This window comes from Phytophthora parasitica, assembly GCF_000247585.1.
Source record: "Phytophthora parasitica INRA-310 unplaced genomic scaffold supercont2.15, whole genome shotgun sequence".
Lineage (NCBI taxonomy): Eukaryota > Oomycota > Peronosporomycetes > Peronosporales > Peronosporaceae > Phytophthora > Phytophthora nicotianae.
Window position 1 is genome coordinate 217756 of NW_008649001.1, and position 22462 is coordinate 240217.

The 22462-nt window shown below is 51.7% G+C and overlaps 16 protein-coding genes across 21 annotated transcripts; 9 read left to right on the forward strand and 7 right to left on the reverse strand.

Annotated features, from left to right (window-relative positions):
- Positions 1–464: 464 nt before the first annotated feature.
- PPTG_08045 (hypothetical protein) lies at positions 465–1156 on the reverse strand. The gene has a single exon (XM_008902946.1). The coding sequence runs from the start codon at positions 987–989 to the stop codon at positions 672–674; it is 318 nt and encodes a 105-aa protein (XP_008901194.1). The 5' UTR covers positions 990–1156; the 3' UTR covers positions 465–671.
- Positions 1157–1228: 72 nt separating this feature from the next.
- On the reverse strand, positions 1229–2737 carry PPTG_08046 (hypothetical protein). The gene has a single exon (XM_008902947.1). The coding sequence runs from the start codon at positions 2688–2690 to the stop codon at positions 1515–1517; it is 1176 nt and encodes a 391-aa protein (XP_008901195.1). The 5' UTR covers positions 2691–2737; the 3' UTR covers positions 1229–1514.
- Positions 2738–2756: 19 nt separating this feature from the next.
- On the forward strand, positions 2757–4699 carry PPTG_08047 (hypothetical protein). Of its 3 annotated transcripts, XM_008902948.1 has the most exons (6): positions 2765–2847; positions 2914–2960; positions 3022–3131; positions 3190–3378; positions 3448–3551; positions 3612–4699. In XM_008902948.1, the coding sequence occupies exons 1-6, from the start codon at positions 2791–2793 to the stop codon at positions 4605–4607; spliced, it is 1503 nt and encodes a 500-aa protein (XP_008901196.1). In that variant the 5' UTR covers positions 2765–2790; the 3' UTR covers positions 4608–4699. The 3 variants fall into 3 exon arrangements, with proteins under 3 accessions (XP_008901197.1, XP_008901196.1, XP_008901198.1); XM_008902949.1 differs by having other exon boundaries at positions 2757–2843; positions 2914–3131; XM_008902950.1 differs by having other exon boundaries at positions 2914–3131.
- On the reverse strand, positions 4667–5956 carry PPTG_08048 (hypothetical protein; the record flags this gene model as incomplete). Its single annotated transcript, XM_008902951.1, has 1 exon — positions 4667–5956. The coding sequence occupies one exon, from the start codon at positions 5954–5956 to the stop codon at positions 4667–4669; it is 1290 nt and encodes a 429-aa protein (XP_008901199.1).
- A 150-nt stretch (positions 5957–6106) lies between these two features.
- On the forward strand, positions 6107–7037 carry PPTG_08049 (hypothetical protein). Its single transcript, XM_008902952.1, has 2 exons — positions 6107–6314; positions 6391–7037. Exons 1-2 carry the CDS (start codon positions 6124–6126, stop codon positions 6941–6943), a joined length of 744 nt encoding a protein of 247 aa, XP_008901200.1. The 5' UTR covers positions 6107–6123; the 3' UTR covers positions 6944–7037.
- A 43-nt stretch (positions 7038–7080) lies between these two features.
- Positions 7081–8026, forward strand: PPTG_08050 (hypothetical protein; the record flags this gene model as incomplete). The annotated part of the gene is made up of 2 exons (XM_008902953.1): positions 7081–7337; positions 7402–8026. The coding sequence occupies 2 exons, from the start codon at positions 7081–7083 to the stop codon at positions 7946–7948; spliced, it is 804 nt and encodes a 267-aa protein (XP_008901201.1). The 3' UTR covers positions 7949–8026.
- Positions 8027–8710: 684 nt separating this feature from the next.
- Positions 8711–9822, forward strand: PPTG_08051 (hypothetical protein). Its single transcript, XM_008902954.1, has one exon. The coding sequence runs from the start codon at positions 8817–8819 to the stop codon at positions 9777–9779; it is 963 nt and encodes a 320-aa protein (XP_008901202.1). The 5' UTR covers positions 8711–8816; the 3' UTR covers positions 9780–9822.
- A 232-nt stretch (positions 9823–10054) lies between these two features.
- On the forward strand, positions 10055–11070 carry PPTG_08052 (hypothetical protein; the record flags this gene model as incomplete). The annotated part of the gene is made up of 2 exons (XM_008902955.1): positions 10055–10383; positions 10455–11070. The coding sequence occupies 2 exons, from the start codon at positions 10055–10057 to the stop codon at positions 11068–11070; spliced, it is 945 nt and encodes a 314-aa protein (XP_008901203.1).
- A 65-nt stretch (positions 11071–11135) lies between these two features.
- PPTG_08053 (hypothetical protein) lies at positions 11136–12260 on the forward strand (the record flags this gene model as incomplete). Its single annotated transcript, XM_008902956.1, has 1 exon — positions 11136–12260. The coding sequence occupies one exon, from the start codon at positions 11136–11138 to the stop codon at positions 12258–12260; it is 1125 nt and encodes a 374-aa protein (XP_008901204.1).
- A 16-nt stretch (positions 12261–12276) lies between these two features.
- PPTG_08054 (hypothetical protein) lies at positions 12277–13224 on the forward strand. The gene has a single exon (XM_008902957.1). It carries the CDS (start codon positions 12348–12350, stop codon positions 13146–13148), a length of 801 nt encoding a protein of 266 aa, XP_008901205.1. The 5' UTR covers positions 12277–12347; the 3' UTR covers positions 13149–13224.
- On the reverse strand, positions 12978–15495 carry PPTG_08055 (hypothetical protein). The gene is made up of 2 exons (XM_008902958.1): positions 15094–15495; positions 12978–15010 (listed from the first exon to the last, which is right to left on the reverse strand). Exons 1-2 carry the CDS (start codon positions 15424–15426, stop codon positions 13199–13201), a joined length of 2145 nt encoding a protein of 714 aa, XP_008901206.1. The 5' UTR covers positions 15427–15495; the 3' UTR covers positions 12978–13198.
- A 160-nt stretch (positions 15496–15655) lies between these two features.
- Positions 15656–17322, forward strand: PPTG_08056 (hypothetical protein). The gene has a single exon (XM_008902959.1). The coding sequence runs from the start codon at positions 15753–15755 to the stop codon at positions 16539–16541; it is 789 nt and encodes a 262-aa protein (XP_008901207.1). The 5' UTR covers positions 15656–15752; the 3' UTR covers positions 16542–17322.
- Positions 16627–17229, reverse strand: PPTG_08057 (hypothetical protein). The gene has a single exon (XM_008902960.1). The coding sequence runs from the start codon at positions 17168–17170 to the stop codon at positions 16763–16765; it is 408 nt and encodes a 135-aa protein (XP_008901208.1). The 5' UTR covers positions 17171–17229; the 3' UTR covers positions 16627–16762.
- Positions 17323–17521: 199 nt separating the features above from the next.
- PPTG_08058 (hypothetical protein) lies at positions 17522–18557 on the reverse strand. The gene has a single exon (XM_008902961.1). The coding sequence runs from the start codon at positions 18468–18470 to the stop codon at positions 17712–17714; it is 759 nt and encodes a 252-aa protein (XP_008901209.1). The 5' UTR covers positions 18471–18557; the 3' UTR covers positions 17522–17711.
- An 85-nt stretch (positions 18558–18642) lies between these two features.
- Positions 18643–20168, forward strand: PPTG_08059 (hypothetical protein). The gene is made up of 2 exons (XM_008902962.1): positions 18643–19047; positions 19117–20168. The coding sequence occupies exons 1-2, from the start codon at positions 18675–18677 to the stop codon at positions 19980–19982; spliced, it is 1239 nt and encodes a 412-aa protein (XP_008901210.1). The 5' UTR covers positions 18643–18674; the 3' UTR covers positions 19983–20168.
- Positions 19838–22435, reverse strand: PPTG_08060 (hypothetical protein). Of its 4 annotated transcripts, XM_008902964.1 has the most exons (4): positions 22204–22435; positions 21360–22135; positions 21096–21296; positions 19838–21029 (listed from the first exon to the last, which is right to left on the reverse strand). In XM_008902964.1, exons 1-4 carry the CDS (start codon positions 22341–22343, stop codon positions 20035–20037), a joined length of 2112 nt encoding a protein of 703 aa, XP_008901212.1. In that variant the 5' UTR covers positions 22344–22435; the 3' UTR covers positions 19838–20034. The 4 variants fall into 4 exon arrangements, with proteins under 4 accessions (XP_008901212.1, XP_008901211.1, XP_008901214.1 ...); XM_008902963.1 differs by having other exon boundaries at positions 19838–21296; XM_008902966.1 differs by having other exon boundaries at positions 21360–22435.
- Between the last annotated feature and the right edge of the window lie 27 nt (positions 22436–22462).

Sequence of the window (22462 nt, forward strand, 5' to 3'; positions counted from 1 at the left end):
TTCGTACTCAAAAACGGTTGCTAAATTGAAGTGTGTTGACTTACGATCGAGATTTTGTTTGTTTCCGTGTTAGTGCGTACATGTACTTATTTGCACATGCACATTTTGAGTGAGCAATTATTAACAGCAAGCAGGGAGTTGTCTATGCTACAATCACCATTGCGGCGAAGATCCAAGTTGAATCGACACTTTATTTGCGGTACACTTCAAAGTACATGTACAGTAGTTGGATAGTATCCAAATTTTTGCCATTTCATTCAGCTTGCCGCTCGAGCCATCGCTAGGCTCGAAGTGTACTACACTAGTACTGGTAGTAGTACTTGTACCTTGGCACAGCTAATGCTTTAGTCACTCTTCGTAGCTCTTCGTGAGTCATCGTGGCATCGCACGAAGCACCACGAGAATCTAAGCTTTCAAGGTGCATCTTTCGTTATAGCCTGGAACACAACAACACTACACCATCAGTTATGGTTCAGGTGAAATAGTTTTATATTTCAATATATTAGTAGGCGCCCTGCCCTTCACTACAAATATGCAGTGCTAAGGACAAGCTCATCTAAACTCGAGTGCTCTCCAACAGTTCGACAGATGGCCAAGAGCACGCGCCAATAAGTCGGATATCCAAGCCCGCAATGCAGGCGCCACGGAAGTCGGTTGCAAATCGCCACCACTTACTTCGCGTTCTCACGGATGAACTGCTCCACCTTCTCGAACTTGGAGCTCACGTACGACGCCGCCACCTCGCCGTCCTTGTACACGCGGAACGTCGGGAAGCTGTCCACGTCGATCTCCTCGCAGAAATCCTCCAGCTCTTCCGCGCTCACCTTGAGAAACTTGACGTCAGGGAAGTCCGACTCCATCAGCTTGGTCACCTTAGGGGCCACCATCTTGCAGCCGCCGCACCACGGCGCAGAGAACTGCACAACCGTCAGCTTCTTCTCGCCGATGGCGGCGTTGAACTCCTCGGGGGTATTGATCTCGACAGGCATCTTGATTGAATGGGTCGTTTCTGTGTGTTCTTCTTCTTCTTGTTGTTGTGGGGCTTCAGTACTCGACTGGAAATGCAATTCTGAAGTGCGTGGCGGCTGGCGTGGCGCGCTTCAGTTTTGGTCGAGGCTCGCAACGTCAGACATGGGCCAGGTAGGACATCTGCGCTGATTGGCTATATCCACGTCTTTGGGCGTCCTACCATTCGCCGAAAAGTCTAGAACTTATTCTAGCGAATCGTCGTAGGAGATCTTGCATTCGAGCGATCGGATTGGCCTAGCTAGACCTTGATCATAATCACCATGATGACCAGGTTGTTCAAGTCGTGCAATCGGATCTTACAGCGACAAGATCTGTGCTAGTGGAGTTAGAAATGACAAGCTCTTGGTCCATTGCGCAGTGGAATGGTAATTACCAGGCTGACTATATAATTACTATGAAGTGGCCGCGCATAGAACAGCTAGGACAGTTGGCTGTGCAAAGGTTCGTTGCGACTTCATCAGTTCTCGTGTCCACCATGTTGAGGTTTACGGGGCCGTCGCATCGCCATCATCGAGAAGCGCCAACAGATCGCAAAAGCCTTTTTGTTCTGCCACCTTGACAGGCGTGAGATCGTCCTTGTCCTTCGCATCCAACGCGGCACCATGCTGACGCAGTAGCTTCACGCACTCGACACGGTGCCACTCGACAGCGCAATGCAAAGGCGATCGACGAATGGAGACAACATTTGGGTCGCCACCGGAGCTCAGCAGCACTTGCATGACATCCACGTGACCATTTGCAGCTGCATAGTAGAGTGCAGTGCAGCCATCACTATCCACGAAGTTGACGTCCACGAGCTCTTTCTTCAGAAGTGCTTGCACAAAGTCTGCCTTACCCTCCACTGCTGCATAGTGGAACGGATGTCGAGCCATCACCTTGTCTACTTGTTCCTGGCCGTTCGGATGGAGTGACACGTCGTGCTGGACTAGCAGCTCCAGCATGTCCACAGATCCATTGCCCGCAGCTTCGTGCCACACCGTCACGCCCATCTTATCCACGACGTACTTGTCCGCTCCGTTGTTCAGCAAGAAATCCACTACGGCCGTAAACCCACCGGCGACTGCTTCATGGAGCGGTGCATGGTTGGTTCGATTACTCAAATTCACATCCGCGTGTGCTTCTTGGACAAGGAACTTTACCATGTCCTCCTGCCCGTCCTGGCACGCAATATATACTGCCGTCACCCCCATCTCGTTCTGTTCGTTCACATTGGCACCTGCTTCTTTGATAAAGTATCGCGCTAGCTCCACAAAGTTGCCTTTCACAGCATACATGAGCGGTGTGCGTCCTCTCGTGGTGTGGCAGTCCACCAAGAGTCCGAAGTTCACTAAGAGGCGGCAGACTTCCAAGTGTCCATTGATCGCAGCCTCGTGCAGTGGCGTACGTGCATATTTCTTCCGTCCGCCAGCTAAATGGACCTCACCAGCTCCGAGTTGCAGAAGCAATTGCACCATTTCGCAGTGCCCTTCACTGGTTGCGAGGTGCAACGCCGTCGAGCCATTATGGTCCTGTGTGAGCTGCAAACACTCGCTCGATTCTTCATTCGATTCATCCAGGAGCGCTTTTAGCGCTACGCAGTCTCCAGCCTTAGCATGATGCAGCAATTGGCTGCCGCGATCCAGGCGCTTGTTGTCCTTCCACTTGGAGCGTCGTCGTCCCATTCTTGCCAACCAAGATAAGTGAGCTTCTCGCGTGTGATTGGGTAATCAGAGCTCGAACAAATGGTGGTCAAAATCTAGCAGTTTCAATTTGCGTGGCAAAATGACAAGCGAAGCCTCTGGCAGTGCGAGACTATTGCGGATCGAGCAGCTACGGCACGTACGAGCAGTGCAAATGCAACGAACTTATGGTGTGCTTGTGTTGACAGTGATTGTGTATGTGCAGGCTATTGCCAATATCAGCGACGGTGTTTTCCAACTTCGCGCTGTGCTGTGCGTAGCGATAATTGCCATGTTCGCTTGTGTGGCAAGTGCTGAAAGGGGGAAGTTGCAGTATTTTAGGTCTGGGCAATGCCGCTGATGCAGTCGAGATCCTCTCCATTGGGTACATTTTGGCGGTGTACGAGGACAAGGAGGGCGTTGTGCTCACTCGGGCACAGCAGAGTAAGACGCTGAATGGTATTCGACGCAGGAATCTTAAGCTGACTGGTTGTGTGCTTAGGCTTATTGGCGGCTGCTATCTTCGCTGGGATGTTCACTGGAGGACTTCTGTTCGGGTCTCTAAGTGACCGTATTGGCCGGCGCAAGAGTTTACTCTATTCGTTGCTACTAAACGGTATCTTCGGACTCCTGTCGGCCTTGTCGCCGAACGTGTACGCGTTGATCGCTTTCCGGACGTGTGCCGGTATTGGTATGTGTCTAGACTGCAGGAGCTGGGAGTTTTCAACAGATTTTTGACATTTTCGATGCTTTTGCTTAGGCATTGGAGGCACCGTACCAGCCTTGTTCACTTTGTGCTCGGAGCATGTACCTGCGAATCGTCGAGGCTACTACGTCACAATAGTAGCTGCGTACTGGATGGTGGTATGTAAAACAGTTTTCAATTCGCTTACAATTCTTACTAACTCATAGCGGAACTCGCAGGGTGCAGTCTTTACGGCTGGGCTGGCTTGGTTTATGCTGGGTCGTCCTGACGCGATGTATTCATGGCGTGCGTTTGCAGCTATCGTATCATTACCGAGTTTCGTGTGTTGGATGCTTACGTACAAATATGTGCCTGAAAGCGCGCAATTCTTCGCTCGTCGCCGGTTGCTCACAGATGCAGAGATGGTTGTGGACACCATTAAAACTACCAACGGAGACGCTGCGGATCACGTTACCGAGTCAAGTTCTCTGTTATCGCAGCATAACACTGATGCTAGCGAGGTGAACGGATACACCGTTGTCTTTGGGCCATCAGATCCCGGGATTCAGACGGAGAGGAGTTCGTTGTCTGCGTATGGAATACTGTTCGATCCGGTACTCCGTGGCACGACAATATCGTTGTTGATGTCGTGGTTTTGCTTGAGTTTCGGGTCATACGGTCTTGCCACTTGGATTACCATGTTGTTTAAGCGAATTGGTCTCGAAAATCCGTTCGCCAACGCTTTTATCTACGCCGCTGCGAACCTTCCTGGCAATATCATGACTGCATTGCTAATGGATCGTCTCGGTGGACGTCGGATTCTCGCCATTTCCATGCTGCTATCGGCTGGCTGCGCTACTGGGTTTGCCTATGCGAACTCCTCAGCGTCGGGTGCCGCAACCATAGTACTACTAGCCAGTGGCTTCAACGCTTTCAGCACTGCAGGTTGGAATGCAATCGATCTCATGTCTGCTGAATCATTCCCGACGGACGTGCGTACGACTGGTATGGGTACACTCTCGGCTGCTGGAAGAGCAGGCTCTGTAGCTGCGCAGTTTGTTAATGGATATCTCATCGGACCACCGGTCCATGTAACGCTGCTATTGGCAATCACCGCTAGTATGATGCTTCTGGGCACTATAAGTTCGGTACTGGTGCGTGATTACAGCAATAAGGCACTCCCTGAATCTGTGGAGGAAATGCGGAGGACGCACGAGAAAATCAACAACGTGTAGGAAATTGCAAACATTGCAGAGTTTGATAAGCCCTAGATAACAAAAGGCCAAGCATTAATTCAAAAAGTAAAGTTGGAAAGATCTAGCTCCCATTCCACTAGCTCAGGGCTGCTTGGCACTTGTGACTGGTCTGCAGGCAGATGTGAGACTCCAGCCTCGGATTGATCCTTCAGGGTTAGCGCAGATTGTCCGTCACTCAGCTCTGTAGTCTTGGTGGGTGGCTCTCGTTCTGCATGCTGTTGAATTTGATGTTGGCTTGCACTACATTTGCTTGGTGGTGGCGTTGTGCTGGCTTTGCTGCTACTTTTTGTGCTGTTGTGGCGATGCCGACTACTAACACTGCTTTTACTGCTGGATCTGCTGTTGTCACTGCCACGGCTGTGTTCACTGGCAAACGTTGATTGGTAACCTGTATCAGTCGCCGATGACGAAGAAGATGAGCTCCATGAAGGTTCAGAAGCAGAATGTCGGTGAGAAGACAAAACTTGCCGCTTACGGGTACGAGTAAGATCTGCAAGCGTTGGGCCAACTTCAATTGGTCGCACTAGATTGCTTGGGGTCGCAGCATACTCAAAGCCCACGCTCGATGATGGTGATAGTGGTGGGATGTCGAATTCAGCAACGCCGAACGCTGCTTCGAGAGATCGACGATGCGAGCACTTCTCGGTTTCGGTAAATTGATCCCTCACGTATGCCGTAGTCTGTTGCTGCTGGTCAACCTTGACAGAGCTTGCAAAGGCTCCTTGGCTTTGGTTGTCCTCAGCTACAACATTCACATTCGCGGCTCGAAGCGCGTAGAAGTGCTTTTCTTTCCTCTCCAACATATCCTGGAACATTTCTAAAACTGAATCTCGTTTTGAAGACGACATTGTAGATAAATCCTTTCGTTGATGACGGCGGCGAGAGCGAGAACGGTGGCCTTTGGAGCACTTGAATAGGTTGTCGTCTTCCTTGCCCTCCAGCGTTGTCTCTAGTTGTACAACCGCCGAGTTCGTCGGACGATGGTATTCAATGGCAGCATTCACTGCCACTGTGAGCTCTTCGAGAGTCATTCCTCCTGCATTCCGCTTACCACGTGAACTGCGCGATGACGTCTCCGATCCCCATTCCGAACTCGATTCATATTCGTCTTCATGTCCACTTTCTTCATCGCTGTCTTCATCGAAGCAAAGTCCCTCTAAATCTGCGAGAACTCGTCTTGCTACCTCGCGATCATCGTCGACGGAAAGCTGCTCGAAATCTTTGTGACCACCTGCCAGTGTAGTCTTGCAGGCTTGTTGGTATTTACATGAGCCACCATAACTTGAAAGGGACGATGTTGGTGATGATACTCTTCTAGAGGAGACCATCGCTGCAAAGTGCCCACGCGACTCTTTGCTGACGTACTTGAAGTTGGTTCGTAACGGACAAGAAACCTGATTGGTTCATATAAATCTCACTCAACGCGTCGATTGGTGCAAAATAATTGCATGTCAAAACTCCATCACTATCATTTTCGCCCCGGAAGTCTATTGTGATGAGCACCTCCGACGCCGTCAACGCTGCTGCTACGCTACCGACACCCCGACCGGTTATTTACCTCACGGGTGACTCGTTAACAGAGCGGGGAACCGATCCGGATAATGCCGGTTGGGTCGCACTGATGCAGCACCGCTACAACCGATCGGCCCACATCGTTCCACGCGGGTTGTCAGGCTACAACACCAAGTACGACTCGTTGCTAGTTGATGGGCTGCATTGAATCAATGCAATATTTTACTGACGCTTTCGTCTGTATGGGTAGGTGGTTCATTGAGTCGGCCTTGCCCGTGGTTGAGCGCGAGCTATCCGGTGAAGTGCGCTCTCCGTCTTTGATCACGTTGTGGCTGGGTGCCAACGACGCTGCCCTTCCGAATGGCACCGCAGCACGCCAGCACGTCCCGCTAGCAACATACAAGGAGAATTTGGCTATGATCGTCCGTTCTTTCCAGGCTAAAGCTCCGCAGGCTCACATTTTGCTAATCACCCCGCCGCACGTGGACGACGCCGTCCGGAAGTCCCGCTCCCCAGTCGGCTGCGCTGAACGCACCAACGCTGCGGCTGGCGAATATGCACAAGCATGTGTGGAGGTCGCTGGGGAGGTTGGCGTAGACGTGTTGGATTTGCACTCGTTCTTCAACGCTATGTCGGAGAGTGAACGTGCTGCGTGCTTGGATGACGGACTGCATTTCACCGCAAAGGGCAGCCGCTTGGTGGACGAACAACTGCAGGTCAAGATTACTAAGGCATTCCCCGACCTGGCGAAGCAACTTGAAGTCTGGCAGCTCCCCAACTTCCGCACCTGGATGAATGCGTAGCTTTCTTAATGGTCTAGTCGACCTGAGTGAAGCTTCAACATGTATCCTGGATAGATAGATGGTCACTTGCAAATAAAACAATTCCGCTTGCCTATCCCACCGGTTTCACTACCGGTTTCTCATTTTCATTAAGTTTGATGGCCTCCGCGCGTGTGTCGCTGCGCAGCCTCGTGCCAGTTGTGGCCGCCGTGGCTGTAGTTTATTTCGCTTCATATTTCGGGGCATGGATGCAGGTAACTTTCAGGGACCGCCGGCCAGTGCTGTATCTCTTGGGTGACTCTATCACGGAGAACGGTGCCAACCCTGACAAGTCCGGGTGGGTGGCACTACTGCAGCATCGCTACCAACGGTCGACCGACGTCCTTCCCCGCGGACTTTCGGGCTACAATACCAAGTACGTTGTCCCAGCATGGCATTCTCCGACTGGCAATAGCTTATTTCTCCCATTCCATTGGCAGGTGGTTCATCGAGTTCGCGCTGCCTGTTATCAAACGTGAGCTGTCTGACGGCAGCATTTCTCCATCTTTGATCACGCTGTGGCTAGGAGCAAATGATGCAGCACTGACAGACGGACCATCGGCGCGACAGCACGTGCCATTGGAAGCGTACGCTACCAACTTGGAGACAATTGTATACATGTTAAAGGCAAGTGCTCCAGATGCTGAGCTGCTACTGATCACACCTCCTCATGTGGACGACGCTGCGCGGCAGATGCGCTCCAAGACCGGTCGTCTTGACCGTTCGAATACAATGGCAGGCGAGTACGCTAGGGTGTGCGTGGAGACAGCAGGGAAAGTCGGGGTGACGGTATTGGATGTGCATTCTCTATTCAACGCAATGTCAGCTCGCGAGCGAACTATGTGCCTTGAAGACGGGCTGCACTTGTCGGCATGGGGGAACCGACTCATGGATCGGCTGCTGCGCACAAAGATTGCAGACGCGTTTCCAGCGTTGATGTCTCGCCTGGAGGTTTGGGATATCCCCAACTGGAATCGGCTACCATGATACATGTACATGTACTTCACTTACTGAAAGCAAATGGCTTCACTGTTAAAGGGGTTTGAATGAACGTAGCAGCCATGAATCTACTACTGACAGTAGTCTACTGTGGCCGCACCGCGTAATAGTGTGCATGCACTTTGTGCATATGCAGCTGTAGCGTTTCAACAATCCAGTTTACTTCGAGGAAATCTTGGCACAGATTCCAGTGCCCAGATGAGGATAGGCAGGAAATGCACTCTGTGTGATCCGGCCTATCTTTTCCAGAGCTGTAGGACGGCTCAAATGGAGAGTGCGTGTAATTCGGTCTTGTCACCACTCGTTTGCTTAAACGATGATCTGATTACTAGCGAATCGATGCACATGTTCCTGTGGCATCTTCAGTGTCACACCAGCTGATACCAAATGGAATACTACAGTTCGCGAGCAGCTCTTGGTGTTTTACGAATCGTGTCTGAAGCCACGTTGGTGCATGAAGAGAGAGCGAAGGAAACATGAAAGTCATGGTGTTAGCATACCGTGCACATGTAATTCGAATCATTTTGCATTCATGTCAAATTGGCAAACAATCTACGCGCATTTGCTCGTTATGATAACGATGAGAAAGTCGGGCTAACTTTCTGTAACCCATCACTTTAAGAGCATATTACCTGCATGTTCACTCATCATTTGTAAATTGCCTTTTAATAAGCTCTTAAAACCGATCTGCTCCCCATTCCGAAATGAATGTCACACACTCACGCACCAAAGATGGGGCATAATCCGTCAGTGAGACTCCCTACAGCTCCAATGTGGCACATCTACAGCACTCACTGCCGGAATTGCCCTCCATCGGGCCACAGCCCGAGCCGAGGCGTCGCCACCACCTCCGAACATGATCCCCACGCCTATTAAGCCCACGAAGCCCTCGCCTCTCTTCGCTTTACCGGAGTCTTTCAGGCGTCCGTCCATCAATGTCAAGCGTACTCTGCTGGCCTGTCTCGCTCTGGCCGCATACATCGCGTGGTCGTTGGGTGCCTGGGAAGCCTTCCTAATCGAGACAGGCCTGCGTCCAAAGCTGCGTCCGACGGTGCTGCTCGCCGGCGATTCGCTCACTGAGAAGGGCACAAACCCCAAGTCCAATGGATGGGTCACCTTGCTACAGAACGACTACACTCGGTCTGCCAACGTCGCGCCCCGTGGATTGTCGGGATACAACACTCGATGGTACCTCAAATACGCGATGCCGGTTATCCGAGGAGAAATCATCAGCGGCTCCTACACTCCTGTCCTCATCACGTTGTGGCTTGGGGCCAACGATGCTGCATTACCGAACGGAAGCAACTCGGAGCAGCATGTTCCAATTGAGAAATACCGGCTCAATCTCATCATGATTGTCCGGGAGTTCCAGGCATTGGCACCCGATGCGAGGATCATATTGATCACTCCACCTCACGTGGACGACATGGAGCGCCATCGACGTGCTAGGAAGAATGATGGGGACAAAACGGGAGTGATCGACCGCACGAACGAAATGGCAGGTAAATACGCGCAAGTTTGTGTCGAAACTGCGCACAAATTGGGGCTCCCCGTGTTGAATTTGTACTCGTATTTCAACGACATGCCCAAGTGGAGACGCAATAATTTGCTGGGGGACGGACTGCACCTCAATACGAGAGGCAACAAGTTGATGTACGACCAGCTAATGGAAAAGATCAAATCCGAGTTCCCGGGTGTAGTGCGCAAACTCGAACGCTGGCAACTTCCAAACTTTAACACACTGGTCCGGAGCGACCCGTGGATTCCGGACGATACACACGATGGTACCAACAGTACTCGTACGCTCCGAAGCAATTGATCGAATAGCTAAATTATATCATAGAACTCGTATTTGCATCGAAGTGTCTTGCACTCTGAGGGGTTTGCTTATCATGATCTCGGTAACTGCCAATGCTGACGTGTTGACTAACTTTTAGTCACTCAGATACAAACTGGGTGTGTATCATACAAGAGCGGCCTTGGAACACCTTGTGGGATTGTGTCACACGATGGTGAATCTGTGGCGATCGTGTTTACTGCCGAAATTGTCACTTTTGCCTTGGTGTAAGCTTCTCGTCGGCCTACAATTCCGCCATGGCCTCGCCTCCTGTGAAGCCGAAGCTGCCGTCTCCAACGACGTCGTCGGTACCTGCATTGGCTACCTACTACACGGCACCTAAGCGGATTGCGCTGGCGTTCTTTGCCATGGCTGCGTACATCGCGTGGTCCTTTGGTGCTTGGGAAGGTATTCTTGAAAGGACCAGCATTCGTCCCCAACTTCGCCCCGTCATGTTACTCGTCGGGGATTCTCTGACCGAGAAGGGCACCATTCCCAAGAACAATGGCTGGGTCACCTTGCTACAGCACGACTATCGACGCTCAGTTACCGTGGTGCCCCGTGGACTCTCCGGTTACAACACCAAGTAAGGATTTTCGAGAAATTTTATGTGAACGAGCATCTTGTTGACTCATGTACGTGATGGTGACTGTGTAGATGGTATCTGAAGTATGGAGTCCCAAGTATCCAGGGAGAAATCTCTAGCGGAGCGTACATGCCCACTTTGATCACGATATGGTTGGGAGCCAACGACGCCGCATTGCCCAATGGAACTGCAATGGCTCAGCACGTTCCTGTCGAGTCCTACAAGGAAAACCTTGTCTTGCTTGTGCTTCATTTCCAAACTATGGCTCCAGATGCTGGAATTCTACTTATTACCCCGCCGTACGTCGATGACAAGACCCAGCAGAGAAATGCTCGAAAGTACAAGGGCGACATGAAAGACATGGTCGCTCACTCCAACACAATGGCTGGAATCTACGCTCGCGCTTGTGTGGAGACGGCGAACAAGTTAGGACTGCCCGTGCTGGATCTCCACACGTATTTCAACAACATGACCGACTGGGATCGCAAGAACGTACTCGAGGACGGACTGCACCTCAACATGAGAGGCAACAACTTCATGTACGAGCAGCTCCTCCAGAAGATCGACGTCGCTTTCCCCAATATTTCGCACAAACTCGATCGTTGGCAGATTCCAAGTTATGAAACATGGATCGAGGCAGATCCGTGGCTTTCAGACGATGACAACACAACCAACTTGGAGACCTAGAATCCGTAGTAATACATGTACAAGTTCGTAAATGTACTCTAAACGACGAGTTCGATGACTCCTTCATGGGACACCCACAGCGCACATCACGTGATGGTGAGCTTCCTGCTATCGAATTCACAGCCATTCGGCTCGGTGAACTCTTCAGCACTCGTGTCAGCATGGTGCGCTCTCCTCCAAGCCCAGCGTCGTCGTGTTCGTCGAGCTCATCCAGTTCGTCGCTGTCTTCACAGCCATCACCTCCTTCATCCCACTTGCCGTACTTAAAGCCACAACCAGCACCGCCTGTCCGGCCAGCTTGCATCTCTTCTAGTACCAAACGTTTGCTTCTCGGCATCTTTGTTATCGGAGCGTTCATCTCCTGGTCATTAGGCGCTTGGGAACCCGTAATGATTCGAGTTGGTTTCCACCACAGGCTACGTCCCGCAGTATTACTGGTAGGAGATTCGTTGACGGAGAAGGGCTTGCTTCCATCCTCTATGGGCTGGGCCACAATGCTCCAAGGCGATTGCAGACGCACCGTCGATGTGGTTTGTCGAGGACTCGCGGGTTACAACACGAAATGGTATCTGAAGCATGCGATGCCGATAGTTCAAGACGAGATCATCGGCCTCAGCTACTCGCCGATTCTGATAACAATTTGGCTGGGCGCCAATGACGCTGCATTGCCCGAAGGAGGTTCTTCTGAAAGTCACATTCCTATTGACGAGTACCAGGAAAACCTGGCCAAACTGGTGCTCGACTTTCAAGCTATAACACCCACATCACGGATCTTGCTTATCACGCCGCCGTACGTTGACGACGCAGTTCAAAAGAAGAACGCCAAGGCGAACAAGGGGGACAAGAAGGGTTTAGTCTCTCACTCAAACGAAATGGCAGGGAAATATGCTCGTGCCTGTGTCGATACGGCAAAACGCGTAGGCGTTCCTGTGCTAGACTTGCACACGTACTTTAACAGCCTGCCAAAGCGGAAACGCAAGGACTTGCTCGAGGATGGTTTGCACTTCAATACAACAGGCAACGCCTTGATGTACGAGAAGCTCCGCGAAATAATCGAGGCCGAGTTCGAAGATGTGGCGCAAAAACTAGAGCACTGGCAGTTCCCACATTATGAAGACTTTATCGAGACTGATCCATGGGCACCAGACAGCACCATCGTAGATTTCACGAACGTTCGAGTCCGCCGTTAACTTATAAGTACAACATTGCATAATGGTGTGACGTTTCACTGTCTTATCCCAAATCCTGATTCCGGACCCAGAGTAAAGATACCCGCCATGTTGACGCTTCGCCGTCTCCTCTTGGCACGGCGTACTTCCTTCACCACGTCTACCAGGTACAGAGCGGCGTCGACAACATCTCTGCGGCCAAAATTGTTGCTTCTAGGAGACTCGCTGACTCAGGAGGGGACGGATCCTGACGTTGGAGGCTGGGTGGCTCAATTGCAGCACCGCTACACTCGCTCGGCTGATGTCATAGTCCGCGGGCTTTATGGCTACAGCACCGAGATTTTCGTCGAACATGCTCTTCCGAGTCTCAAGAAGGAGCTGAGTTCTTGGCCAGAACCTCCAGCTTTCGTGGCCGTTTGGCTGGGTGGCAATGATTCGGCGCTGCTATCGGGATACGAAGCTGCGCTGCACGTGCCGATCCCCAAGTACCGAGCCAATCTTCGCGAAATTGTGCAAGCAGTTCAAAATAAAGCCCCAGACACCGCCATACTGATGATCACCCCACCTGCAGTGAACGATCGGGCGCGACGCGAAGTTTGGTCGGATTCTGACGGAGAACTCGACTTTTCCAATGACGGCGTTGGTGAATACGCTCGTGCATGTATCGAAGAAGCGGAGAGCTTGAACGTCTCAGTGCTGGATTTCCATACAATTATGAATGAAATGCATGAGCAGGAGCGCTGTGCTTGCCAATACGACGGGCTTCACTTCAACCAGAAGGGCAACGAGTTGGTTATTAACCACATTCTCACCACGATCGAGCGTGAATTCCCAACACTAGCTAAACGCCTGGATGTGTGGGAACACCCGGACTACCTCGAACTACTGAGCAACAAGATAGACAACTAACTCTCGCTTCACACAAAAAACAATCGCTCCTTTCTCTTTTACGTTTTAAATTATTCCGTCTTGGGTTTTGCCATTGACGACGAGTTCAGTTCATTGTCGCTTGTGTTTTTCATGTACAGGAGTAGCAAGTACCAGTCCATGATAAACAGCACCAGCACAATGACCACAGTGGGGGCGGATCGCACTGACAAAAGCGCCACATTCAGCACGGCAGCAAGACCAAGCTTCCATTCTAATGGAAGCTTTTGCAAGTCCGGCATGCTTCCAACGGCCTCGCTTTGAATGTGCATCGGCGAGCCAGTGTCCACAATAGGTTGGACAACTTCAATGTCGTCGCCTTCATGCAGTTCATCGTCTGAGTCGGACTCAGATTCATCGTCATCATCAGAATCTCCATCGTCTTTATTGTCCGAGTCATCATCATCGTCGTCTGATTCTTCAATTGGACTCAGTGGTCTATCTGGGTCGCGACAAGAGCTCATTGTTGCCACATCATTGCCATTGATGTCCGTCATTGCGCCAGCCTTCGGCGTCTCATCCTCCGAGTCACTTGCCTGAGAATCTTTTCGCACCACTGCAGACTTTTTTGCCGCTTTAACCATCGCCTTCTTGCTCTTCCTGCCTCGACGTGAGAGCTGCGCAGTCAAAATGGCTGTTGAGATGGCGTTTTCCCACTCGTTGTACTCACTTTGTGAAGGCGCACAGATCTTCCAGCAATGTTTCTTGGTACGGATGAGAAACATATAGGGCGTAGGAGCGGCGTCCAAGCTCAGACTGCTGGTGATAGCCAGGGATGCGTGCTTGTTGGTCAGATTGAGCTTGGCCAGTGACAACCCTCGGCGAGCAGCAGCCTCCGAATCATAATACCGCAGAACACATTTGCGAGGGTCCAGGACGAACCACTTGCGATACCAATTGCGTCCACGGAACTTGACACTGCGCTGAATAATAAGCGATCCAGCCTTCACTTGAGGACCGTGTTCCGAAGCTTGTAAGTAGCTCGGAATCGTGAGCGCAGGGGCTGAAGTCGCTCTCCCAGGGATCAAACGTCGGGCTTTTCCATGTGCAGAGCCATCGTCATGACCGTGCACAAACGGCTTAGAAAGCAGTGAAATGGATGAGTTCACCAGATGCCGCGGATGCATCGAGTTGCTTCGGGTGTGCTCAATAAATCCGAGTCGGCGATTATCCATATCCACAGTATCTGATCCACTACCCGTCAATGCAGCTTCTGTGTTTTCAGTTGACACAGTTCCATCTTGTGATGTAGCAGACGCTGTTAACGCGTGACGCTGTGTACTCTGTTGCGGTGTCCCATTCTGCGACTCCACCTCCGCCCAGTAAATTAGCACCTTGGCTTTACTCCAAGTATACGTGTTGTCCCACGTAAGAGTGCATGTACCAGCGGTGGTGCATCGATAAAATCCCTTCACCGGTTTCACATCCGCTCCTTCCCGTGAGTATGCACGAATCATTTCTCCTTCAAAAGTGGCACTGAAGCCAATATTGTGCTTTTTGGTGGTAAATTGCCACGACGCCACATCCCCCGCAGCACTCAGGGGCAATGTCACTGAGAATGATTGTCCAGCTCGCACAGTGACGATCGTACCCGGAAGCCCCTCCAACATTCTCGACGGAGTCACAAGTCCATCTTCGTCGTCGCTGCTGTCCTCCGCAGCCGTCGACGCTTCCAGGAAATCACGCAGCACATTTGACGCCTTGACTTCCGGAATTTGCATCAGTTGCGCCAAATACTTTGTCAATTCGTTGCGCTTTTCTTCAATGTACTCGTTGTCGTATCTCTTGTTGCGCATTGCGGGTAAACCTTTCGGCAAATGCGACTTGGGATACGTCTTCAACAGCTAGAAAAATATAGATGCACACCACAGTTTAGCACTTTTGCCACTCAGAATATCACCACGAAATAGACGAACTAGACACTTACTCGAGAATGCAGCGTGCAAAACTGTTTGTAGCTTCGCTGCACAACATGGTGCCGTTCTGTAGCTTCGTCCCCTTCGGCCTCGAAGTACGCGGCGATAGTAAACAGTGCGTAGTACCCGCCGTGGTCCGGTAGATAGCGCAGTGGGTCGAGCGCCTTCTTCTTAGGCGAGAGCCTCTTCTGTATCTTGTGGCCTTCGATGCGACAGGCCACGAGCTGCTTCTTGCAGCCTTTTGGCGGCGTCTTCTCCTCCATGTCGGCGGTCATTGCGGCAGCCTTCGTAGCCTGGGGGAGGCTGGAATTGAGCTCGCTGGGGTCAGCGTTGATGTCCATCATGTGACTGCGAACTTCCTCTACGCCGTCTGGCTCGTGGACACGCACGCAATGATGCAACTGGTCGCTAGTCTGTACGTTTTTGTAGGTTTACCTCGCGAATTTAGATTTTGAGCTGAAACTACAAATGTAGGTAAACTTGAAGTGGTGTTAAACTTGGTGTGGCGCGATCTTTTCCCGCCAAAAGCCGTTATCTAGAATTTCGAATGCGACACTGACGTCAGATGGAGAGATCCGGAATGCGGAAAGGAAAGCAGCGCGGTCAATGGACTTGGAGTTTGTATGCGCGAGGGCAAGTCCCAGAGTGAACCCACTTGTATGTGGCTGGCATGTCCGCCTGGAGGTTCGATCGATCATTCTGCAATTTGCCGCTTCCGAGTCACCTGCCCAAGCTTCACCTGAACAAGTCAAGAGTGATGATCGCCATCTCGTCAGCCGAAGATTTCCACTCCGCTGTGGCCGCTGCGACCGAGAAGCCACTGGTTGCCTGTTTCTCTGCGCCCTGGTGCGGTGGCTGCAAGTTGGTGGCTCCCAAGGTGGAGAAGCTGGCAGAGGAGCTGGCCGAGACAGTCTCGTTCGCCAAGGTGAGCGCTGAGGAGCTAGAGACGCTGTGTGAGGAGGTGGAAGTGGACAGCTTCCCGCACTTCCGCGTGTACAAGGAAGGCAAGATCATGGGCGACTACACAAGCTCCAAGTTCGACAAGGTGGACGCCTTCATCCGCGGTCACGTGGCTCCGGACACTGTGGAGAAGACGGAGGAGACACCGGAAGGCGAGGTAGCGGAGAAACCCGCGGAGAAGGAGGAGGTGCCTGCGCAGGCCGAGGGTGATGTTGAAGGCTCGAAGAAGCGCCAGGAGCGTGACGAGACGGAGGAGAACGACGAGCAGGTTGCCAAGAAGGCCAAGACGGAGGAGGAAGCACCAAAGGAGGCAGAGAAGGCTGTGACCGAGGAGACAACGGAGACTACTGAGACTGCTGAGAAGGTAGAGGAAGCTGCAAAGAAGGAGACCGAGACGGCGGGAAAGGAATCGACATCAGAGAAGGACGAAACTACACCGACTGAAAAGGCTGAAACGACCGAGACAGACGCTGTTCCTTCCGATGCTGCTGCGGCGTAGATTACTACATGCAGTCCAGATCGACTGACGTCTTCGGCCAACTGGACGCTGAATCCAAAAAACAAGTTGAAACAATAAAAAAAAAAGTATTTTATGGAGAAAATTTCGTCAGTGCGGTATCTTCGCCTTGTTCTGGACACGCTACCTGGTAGCGACTTGTCAAAGTTGTTTTGATGAGCTGTTAAATGCTTGTACATTTCCGCCTTCTATCCTCGAGCTGATTAGACAGATCGTTCTTCGAGATTCGTCAAGTACTGACCGTACTGCTTGACGACATTGCCGTACTTGGTGAGCAGGCCCAGAGTCTTCAGTCGGTTCTCAATGTCTTCCTTGGTTTGGCCATTCTGCAGCCAGCTACGGTAAACCTGCTTGGCGTACGCGTGGTCATTGACAATTTTTTCGAGGATCTCCGAGTCCATTTGTCTCGCTTCAGCCACCCTCTCTTCATCGTCGGGGTCAACCGCTGCCGTCTTCTTCTTTAGCATTCGCAGCGATCGCGTGCTGATGTCGACGTGGCCGTTAACCGCGTCGACGGACGTCTTGGACAACGCGCTCGGACTAGCCGCCATAACGTCGCAGGTAGCGAGGAGAGTGGTCGCTGCCACCAGGAAGACGTAGCTCACACGCATCGTTAGGCTCAGAAGTCAGTCGATTATGGTGCTGTGAACGCAAAATTGCTGACTGAATCTCTAACATCAAGAATTAATTAATCAGCAAAGCCCCAAATGCTATCCCAGGCCGGTCTGCACAATCCAATCACGCGAAAAACGAGAAGATCAACTTGACCTGACACTGTCAGGTCAGTGACAGAGCTTTCAGTGCGTGAGAGGCTACATGTATTTAGAAGTTGCTACATGTTCCATTGGCGTCTGTGCTAGTGTCGAACACTTCCTTACGATCTAAACTTCGAAGTGTAGAAGACACGTGCCTCATTCGAGTTTGGCTGCTTCCAGTCTGGTATGATCTTCTATAATCGCAGCTATTCAATTCATCCACGCAACCATGTCTGCGATTGAGACGCTAGCTTACTGCTAAGACGTTTCTTGCAGGGGTTCTGTCTACCCCACCACGCTTCAGGAGGTCAAAACAGTCGGACATGAACCTAGAAGACAATGCCTATCTATTGCATCCTCTTAGAGTCTACACATGTGGTCTATCTGTTCTCTATCATCACTTCAGACGCACGACTTCAACCACCGCAAACTTATCGCTCTCTTTGATGGAAGCCTTAAACTCCTTCTTGAGCTCCTTCTCACTCTTCGTCGACAGCTTCTTTTCCTGGATCTGCTTGAGCACCTGCTCACGCAACGCATCCATCTCCAGTTCCTTGCCAGCATTTTTGAGTGCAGACTTGATCAACTTGCTCCACTTAACAGGTTTGTCCTCAGTCTTACTCTTTTTAGTTGTAGTTTCCTCCATCTCCGTCTCTGCTGGCCGCTTCTTGCTGGCAGTCTCCTCCACGGGTGCCACCTCATTGGCTTCAGGGGCTGAGGCCTTGAAGGCCGTCTCATAGATGGTCCAAGCCTTCTCTACAAGCACCGTGTCGCGCAGCGCCAGACTATTCGTGACGAAGTTGACAAACTTGTTCTTCTTGCGAGGTACGTTGTCGTAGCCTGCGATGCGCGTGAGCACGTCCTGCACCTTGCGGTCCTCGGGGCAAGTAGCAGACTGCACCACATCCACCCATCGCTCCTGTGGCGTCTGCTTCTTACCGTTCTTGCTTTTGTTCTTGTCGCCCTGGAACAAACTCTTCTCGTATTTTTCGGCCTCCGAAATGCAGCTCGTGTGAGCCGCGTAGTCGTTGCCTTCGAACACGACGCTGCAGTCCACACAGCTCACGGCCCAGCAATTACGACAGCGTCCCGCGTGCGCATCCACCTTGTTCTTCTTCAGCGTCTCATTGCAACCCTCGCACACGAAGAACACCATGACGTCCAACAACAAAATGTGCTAAAGCGATTCAAAATGCCTTTCAAGCGTCTCCAATCAAAGAGTATCCGTTGATTTCGATTGGGTAAAAACACTGTTTGACAATTTGACCAATTATCGACCTGCATTATTTTGGCGCCAACACCTTCACTTTCTGATCCATTTTTGATCACTTTTCGATTGCCCGAAAGTACAGAAAGCGAAATGGAGACACCCGCTGCCCAAGTGACCGGCAACAAACGCGACCGCGAAGAGGAAGAGCAGCAGACGGCAAACGAAGATGACGAGGAGGTGATGACGCTCTCGGACGTGCTCAAGCACAACGAGCAGATGACGGAGACGGCGGACGCGGTGCTAGGAGACGCCAGTGACACACACTGTAGCTACCCCATGGGTTACATGCGTCAGGCAGTATACGCCTGCATGACGTGCACTCCGGACGCGCTGGAGAAGCCTGAGACGCGTGCCGGTGTGTGTCTGGCGTGCACGTACAACTGCCACCAGGACCACGAGCTCGTGGAGCTCTACACCAAACGTTCGTTCCGCTGCGACTGTGGCAATGAAAAGTTCCCTAAAAGTGCGTTTAAGTTGCTACGATAGTGGTTGTTTGAGATTCTTAATGGCTGATATATTGCTACTGGCGCAGGCAACCCGTGTAAGCTGGAAGCTGACAAAGCGCCGACGAACCCGCGCAACACGTACTCGCAGAACTATGGAGGCCTGTACTGCAACTGCCACCGACCTTATCCAGATCCGGAACGAACGACGCCTGAAGTCATGGTACAGTGTGTTATTTGTGAAGATTGGCTGCACGAAGAGCACATTTCCAAGGATGCAGACGAGAAAGAAGCTTCAATTGAAGCCAATGTACCCAATGTTGAGAAGGAGACCTCCTCATCAGCCGAGACGGACAAGGAATCGCCCGACGACGCAGAAGCTACAACGGATAGTGGGAACACGGTGTCTCCTGATAGCTTCGACGAGGTTATCTGCCTTGAGTGCATGAAAAAGCTCCCCTTCCTCATGGCCTACACAGTCGACAGTACCGAGAATGGAGAAGTAAACGGTGATGAAGCTTCCAAAACCAAGCAGACGGACACGAACGAGTGCGTGCTGGAGGTTAAACAACAGCAACTAGGAGAGACGACGCTGCGGCCGACGTTCTGGTCAAGCGATTGGCGCAATGACCTGTGCCAGTGCTCGTCATGTGTGTCTCTGTTTGAAAAACATGGCATTGCATATCTCCTGGACCCGGAGGACTCTTTGCACGTGTACGAAGCCAGCGCAAGGGAGAAGAAAACTGCTTCGGACGAGGAAATGGCGCAGCGTGCTTTTGCCAACAATCTGACACACGAGCAGCAAGTGGAGGTTGCAATGGGCTACAGTCTCATGAAGAACAATCTCCAGCAATACCTCGCAGGCTTTGCCGCAGCAGGCAAGACCGTGCGGAAAGAAGACATCCAGAACTTCTTCGAGACATTGAGCCAGGTTAAACGACAGAAAACGGAGTAAACCTGCATAGCTGAATACTCTTTTCCATGTATTAACTCCCTTGAGTTCCTGCCTACTGTTGAAATTTGCTCAAGAACTCAAAGACCTTCGCGGACAGAGTAGCTTCAGCCCCCAGCGCATCACCAGGCTTAGCCGTCTCGATCGTAGCAGCCAGACGAGCACCCTGATCAATCGCGCGCTTTGCATCCAGCTCGCCGGCCTCGTCAGCTCCGCCAATACGGAACACCGTAACTCCCTGTTCCTGCAGTGGCTTCTCCAGCTCTCGAAGTGGCACTTGACCAGCACAGATGATCACATTGTCGACATCCAGCACGTGTTTCTTGCCTTTCTTGTCAGTATAGTGCAGTCCTTCATCATCTACCTTATCGTACGACACGCCGCCGATCATCTTCACATCGCGATGCTTGAGTGAAAGACGGTGGATCCATCCCGTCGTTTTGCCCAGGTCTTTACCATGTTTCGTACTCTTACGCTGCATCAGATAGATCTCACGCGCTTGTGGAGGGATACTGGGCTTGATACCGGCCACCCCGCCACGAACCGAGTTGGTCGTGTCGATGCCCCACTCACGAGCGAACACGTCGACGCTTGAGCTTGTGGACTCCCCAACGTGAGAGAGGAACTCTGCTACATCGAATCCAATGCCTCCCGCACCGATGATAGCCACTTTCTTGCCTACAGGAGCTTTGTGCTTGAGGACGTCAATGTAGCTTAACACCTTGGGGTGGTCTGCCCCTGGAATCTTGAGGGTACGAGGCAGCACACCCGTCGCAATAACCACCTTATCGAACGCTCCGGTCGTGAGATCTGCGGCTTCAACATGTTGTCCAAGCTTCACGTTGACGCCCTTGAGTTTCAATTGCTTTTCGAAGTAGCGTAGCGTCTCGTAGAACTCCTCTTTGCCTGGAATCGTCTTGGCCATGTTGAATTGACCTCCAATGGCATCGGCTTGATCGAACAACGTCACTTCATGACCACGCAGCGCCGCTGCAGTCGAAAACGATAAGCCAGCAGGTCCAGCTCCAATGACTGCCACGCGTTGTGCATCTGTATCAAGAAGACAACAGCTATTATCACACTGCAAGTCACTACTGACACCACAAAGCAACTCACCGTTCGTCGGGGTGTAGTTCAGTAGCGTTTCGTAGCCTGAACGAGGGTTAACCAGGCAGCTTGCTGTAATACCCTTAAACGTGTGATCCAGACAAGCCTGGTTGCAGCCGATGCAGGTATTGATCTCGTCCACTCGACCTTCTTCCGTCTTACGCACGAACTCCGGGTCTGCCAGGAATGGCCGCGCCATCGACACCATATCTACACAGCATTAAAAATGTTATAATCTCAGCTACCACTTAGGAATTCTAAAAATCTGCTCACCTGCACGTCCTTCAGCGATAATCTGCTCAGCGACATCGGGCATATTGATACGGTTGGTTGTGATCAGAGGGATGGACACTTCGCCCTTCATCTTCTGGGTAACCCACGAGAATCCTCCACGCGGTACACTGGTTGCAATGGTCGGGATGCGAGCTTCGTGCCAGCCAATACCAGTGTTGATAATCGTAGCTCCTGCAGCTTCAATCTGCTTGGCAAGCATCACGATCTCGTCCCATGTGCTGCCCTTCTCGACTAGATCCAACATGGACAATCGAAAGATAATGATGAAGTCCTCGCCTACTGCAGCACGTACAGCCTTGACAATCTCGACTGGAAAGCGGATACGGTTCTCGTACGACCCACCCCATTGATCTTTGCGTTTATTTGTGTGCTCCACGATGAACTGGTTGATCAGATATCCTTCTGAGCCCATGATCTCCACTCCATCATAGCCAGCTTCACGTGCACGAGCTGCACAATTGGCATAGTCCCGAATTGTGCTCTCCACTGCAGAGTTGGAGAGTTCTCGTGGGGTGAACCAGCCGATCGGAGCTTTGATAGGAGACGGCGCCACATTGAACGGGTGGTACCCATAGCGTCCACTGTGCAGGATCTGCATTGCGATCTTGCCGTCATTGTCGTGCACCGCCTGGGTCACTTCCTTGTGTGCGTTCACCTCACCTTGTGTCGTCAATTTAGCGGCCAACGGACTCACGCGACCTGCTCGATTGGGTGCAATACCACCAGTTACGATGAGACCTACGTTGCCTTTGGCTCTATACAGCAGCAGCAATTGCATTAGAATGCTGGGATTGTTGTGGTTATGATACATTGGTGAATGGACCTTTCAGCGAAGAAAGCGGCGAGGCGGGTAAGGGACTTGCCCTCTTCGAGCCCCGTGTGCATCGATCCCATAAGTACGCGGTTCTTGAGCTGCGTAAAGCCCAAGTCCAGCGGCTGCAGTAGGTTCGGGTACTTGCTCATGGTCGTGTCGAGGTGGTTTGTCGAGTGAACCAAACAGCGCGTCTCGTCGGGTTTCAGACGTGAAGTCTCATTCGGACGAGATCGCCGGAATTTGATCGCAAAATATGATAATTGTATTT

Excerpts from the sequence above, each read along its gene's own strand:
- PPTG_08045 (XM_008902946.1), bottom strand. The coding sequence starts at position 989 with ATGCCTGTCGAGATCAATACCCCCGAGGAGTTCAACGCCGCCATCGGC.
- PPTG_08046 (XM_008902947.1), bottom strand. The coding sequence starts at position 2,690 with ATGGGACGACGACGCTCCAAGTGGAAGGACAACAAGCGCCTGGATCGC.
- PPTG_08047 (XM_008902948.1), top strand. The coding sequence starts at position 2,791 with ATGACAAGCGAAGCCTCTGGCAGTGCGAGACTATTGCGGATCGAGCAG. Across the intron at positions 2,848-2,913 it reads GGATCGAGCAGCTACGGCAC|GCTATTGCCAATATCAGCGA; the intron begins GTACGAGCAGTG and ends GTGTATGTGCAG. Across the intron at positions 3,379-3,447 it reads CCGGACGTGTGCCGGTATTG|GCATTGGAGGCACCGTACCA; the intron begins GTATGTGTCTAG and ends GCTTTTGCTTAG.
- PPTG_08049 (XM_008902952.1), top strand. The coding sequence starts at position 6,124 with ATGAGCACCTCCGACGCCGTCAACGCTGCTGCTACGCTACCGACACCC. Across the intron at positions 6,315-6,390 it reads TTGTCAGGCTACAACACCAA|GTGGTTCATTGAGTCGGCCT; the intron begins GTACGACTCGTT and ends CTGTATGGGTAG.
- PPTG_08051 (XM_008902954.1), top strand. The coding sequence starts at position 8,817 with ATGATCCCCACGCCTATTAAGCCCACGAAGCCCTCGCCTCTCTTCGCT.
- PPTG_08054 (XM_008902957.1), top strand. The coding sequence starts at position 12,348 with ATGTTGACGCTTCGCCGTCTCCTCTTGGCACGGCGTACTTCCTTCACC.
- PPTG_08055 (XM_008902958.1), bottom strand. The coding sequence starts at position 15,426 with ATGATGGACATCAACGCTGACCCCAGCGAGCTCAATTCCAGCCTCCCC. Across the intron at positions 15,011-15,093 it reads TTTGCACGCTGCATTCTCGA|CTGTTGAAGACGTATCCCAA; the intron begins GTAAGTGTCTAG and ends ATATTTTTCTAG.
- PPTG_08056 (XM_008902959.1), top strand. The coding sequence starts at position 15,753 with ATGTCCGCCTGGAGGTTCGATCGATCATTCTGCAATTTGCCGCTTCCG.
- PPTG_08057 (XM_008902960.1), bottom strand. The coding sequence starts at position 17,170 with ATGCGTGTGAGCTACGTCTTCCTGGTGGCAGCGACCACTCTCCTCGCT.
- PPTG_08058 (XM_008902961.1), bottom strand. The coding sequence starts at position 18,470 with ATGGTGTTCTTCGTGTGCGAGGGTTGCAATGAGACGCTGAAGAAGAAC.
- PPTG_08059 (XM_008902962.1), top strand. The coding sequence starts at position 18,675 with ATGGAGACACCCGCTGCCCAAGTGACCGGCAACAAACGCGACCGCGAA. Across the intron at positions 19,048-19,116 it reads CAATGAAAAGTTCCCTAAAA|GCAACCCGTGTAAGCTGGAA; the intron begins GTGCGTTTAAGT and ends CTACTGGCGCAG.
- PPTG_08060 (XM_008902963.1), bottom strand. The coding sequence starts at position 22,343 with ATGAGCAAGTACCCGAACCTACTGCAGCCGCTGGACTTGGGCTTTACG. Across the intron at positions 22,136-22,203 it reads GCCGCTTTCTTCGCTGAAAG|AGCCAAAGGCAACGTAGGTC; the intron begins GTCCATTCACCA and ends GCTGCTGTATAG. Across the intron at positions 21,297-21,359 it reads TATCGCTGAAGGACGTGCAG|ATATGGTGTCGATGGCGCGG; the intron begins GTGAGCAGATTT and ends AATGCTGTGTAG.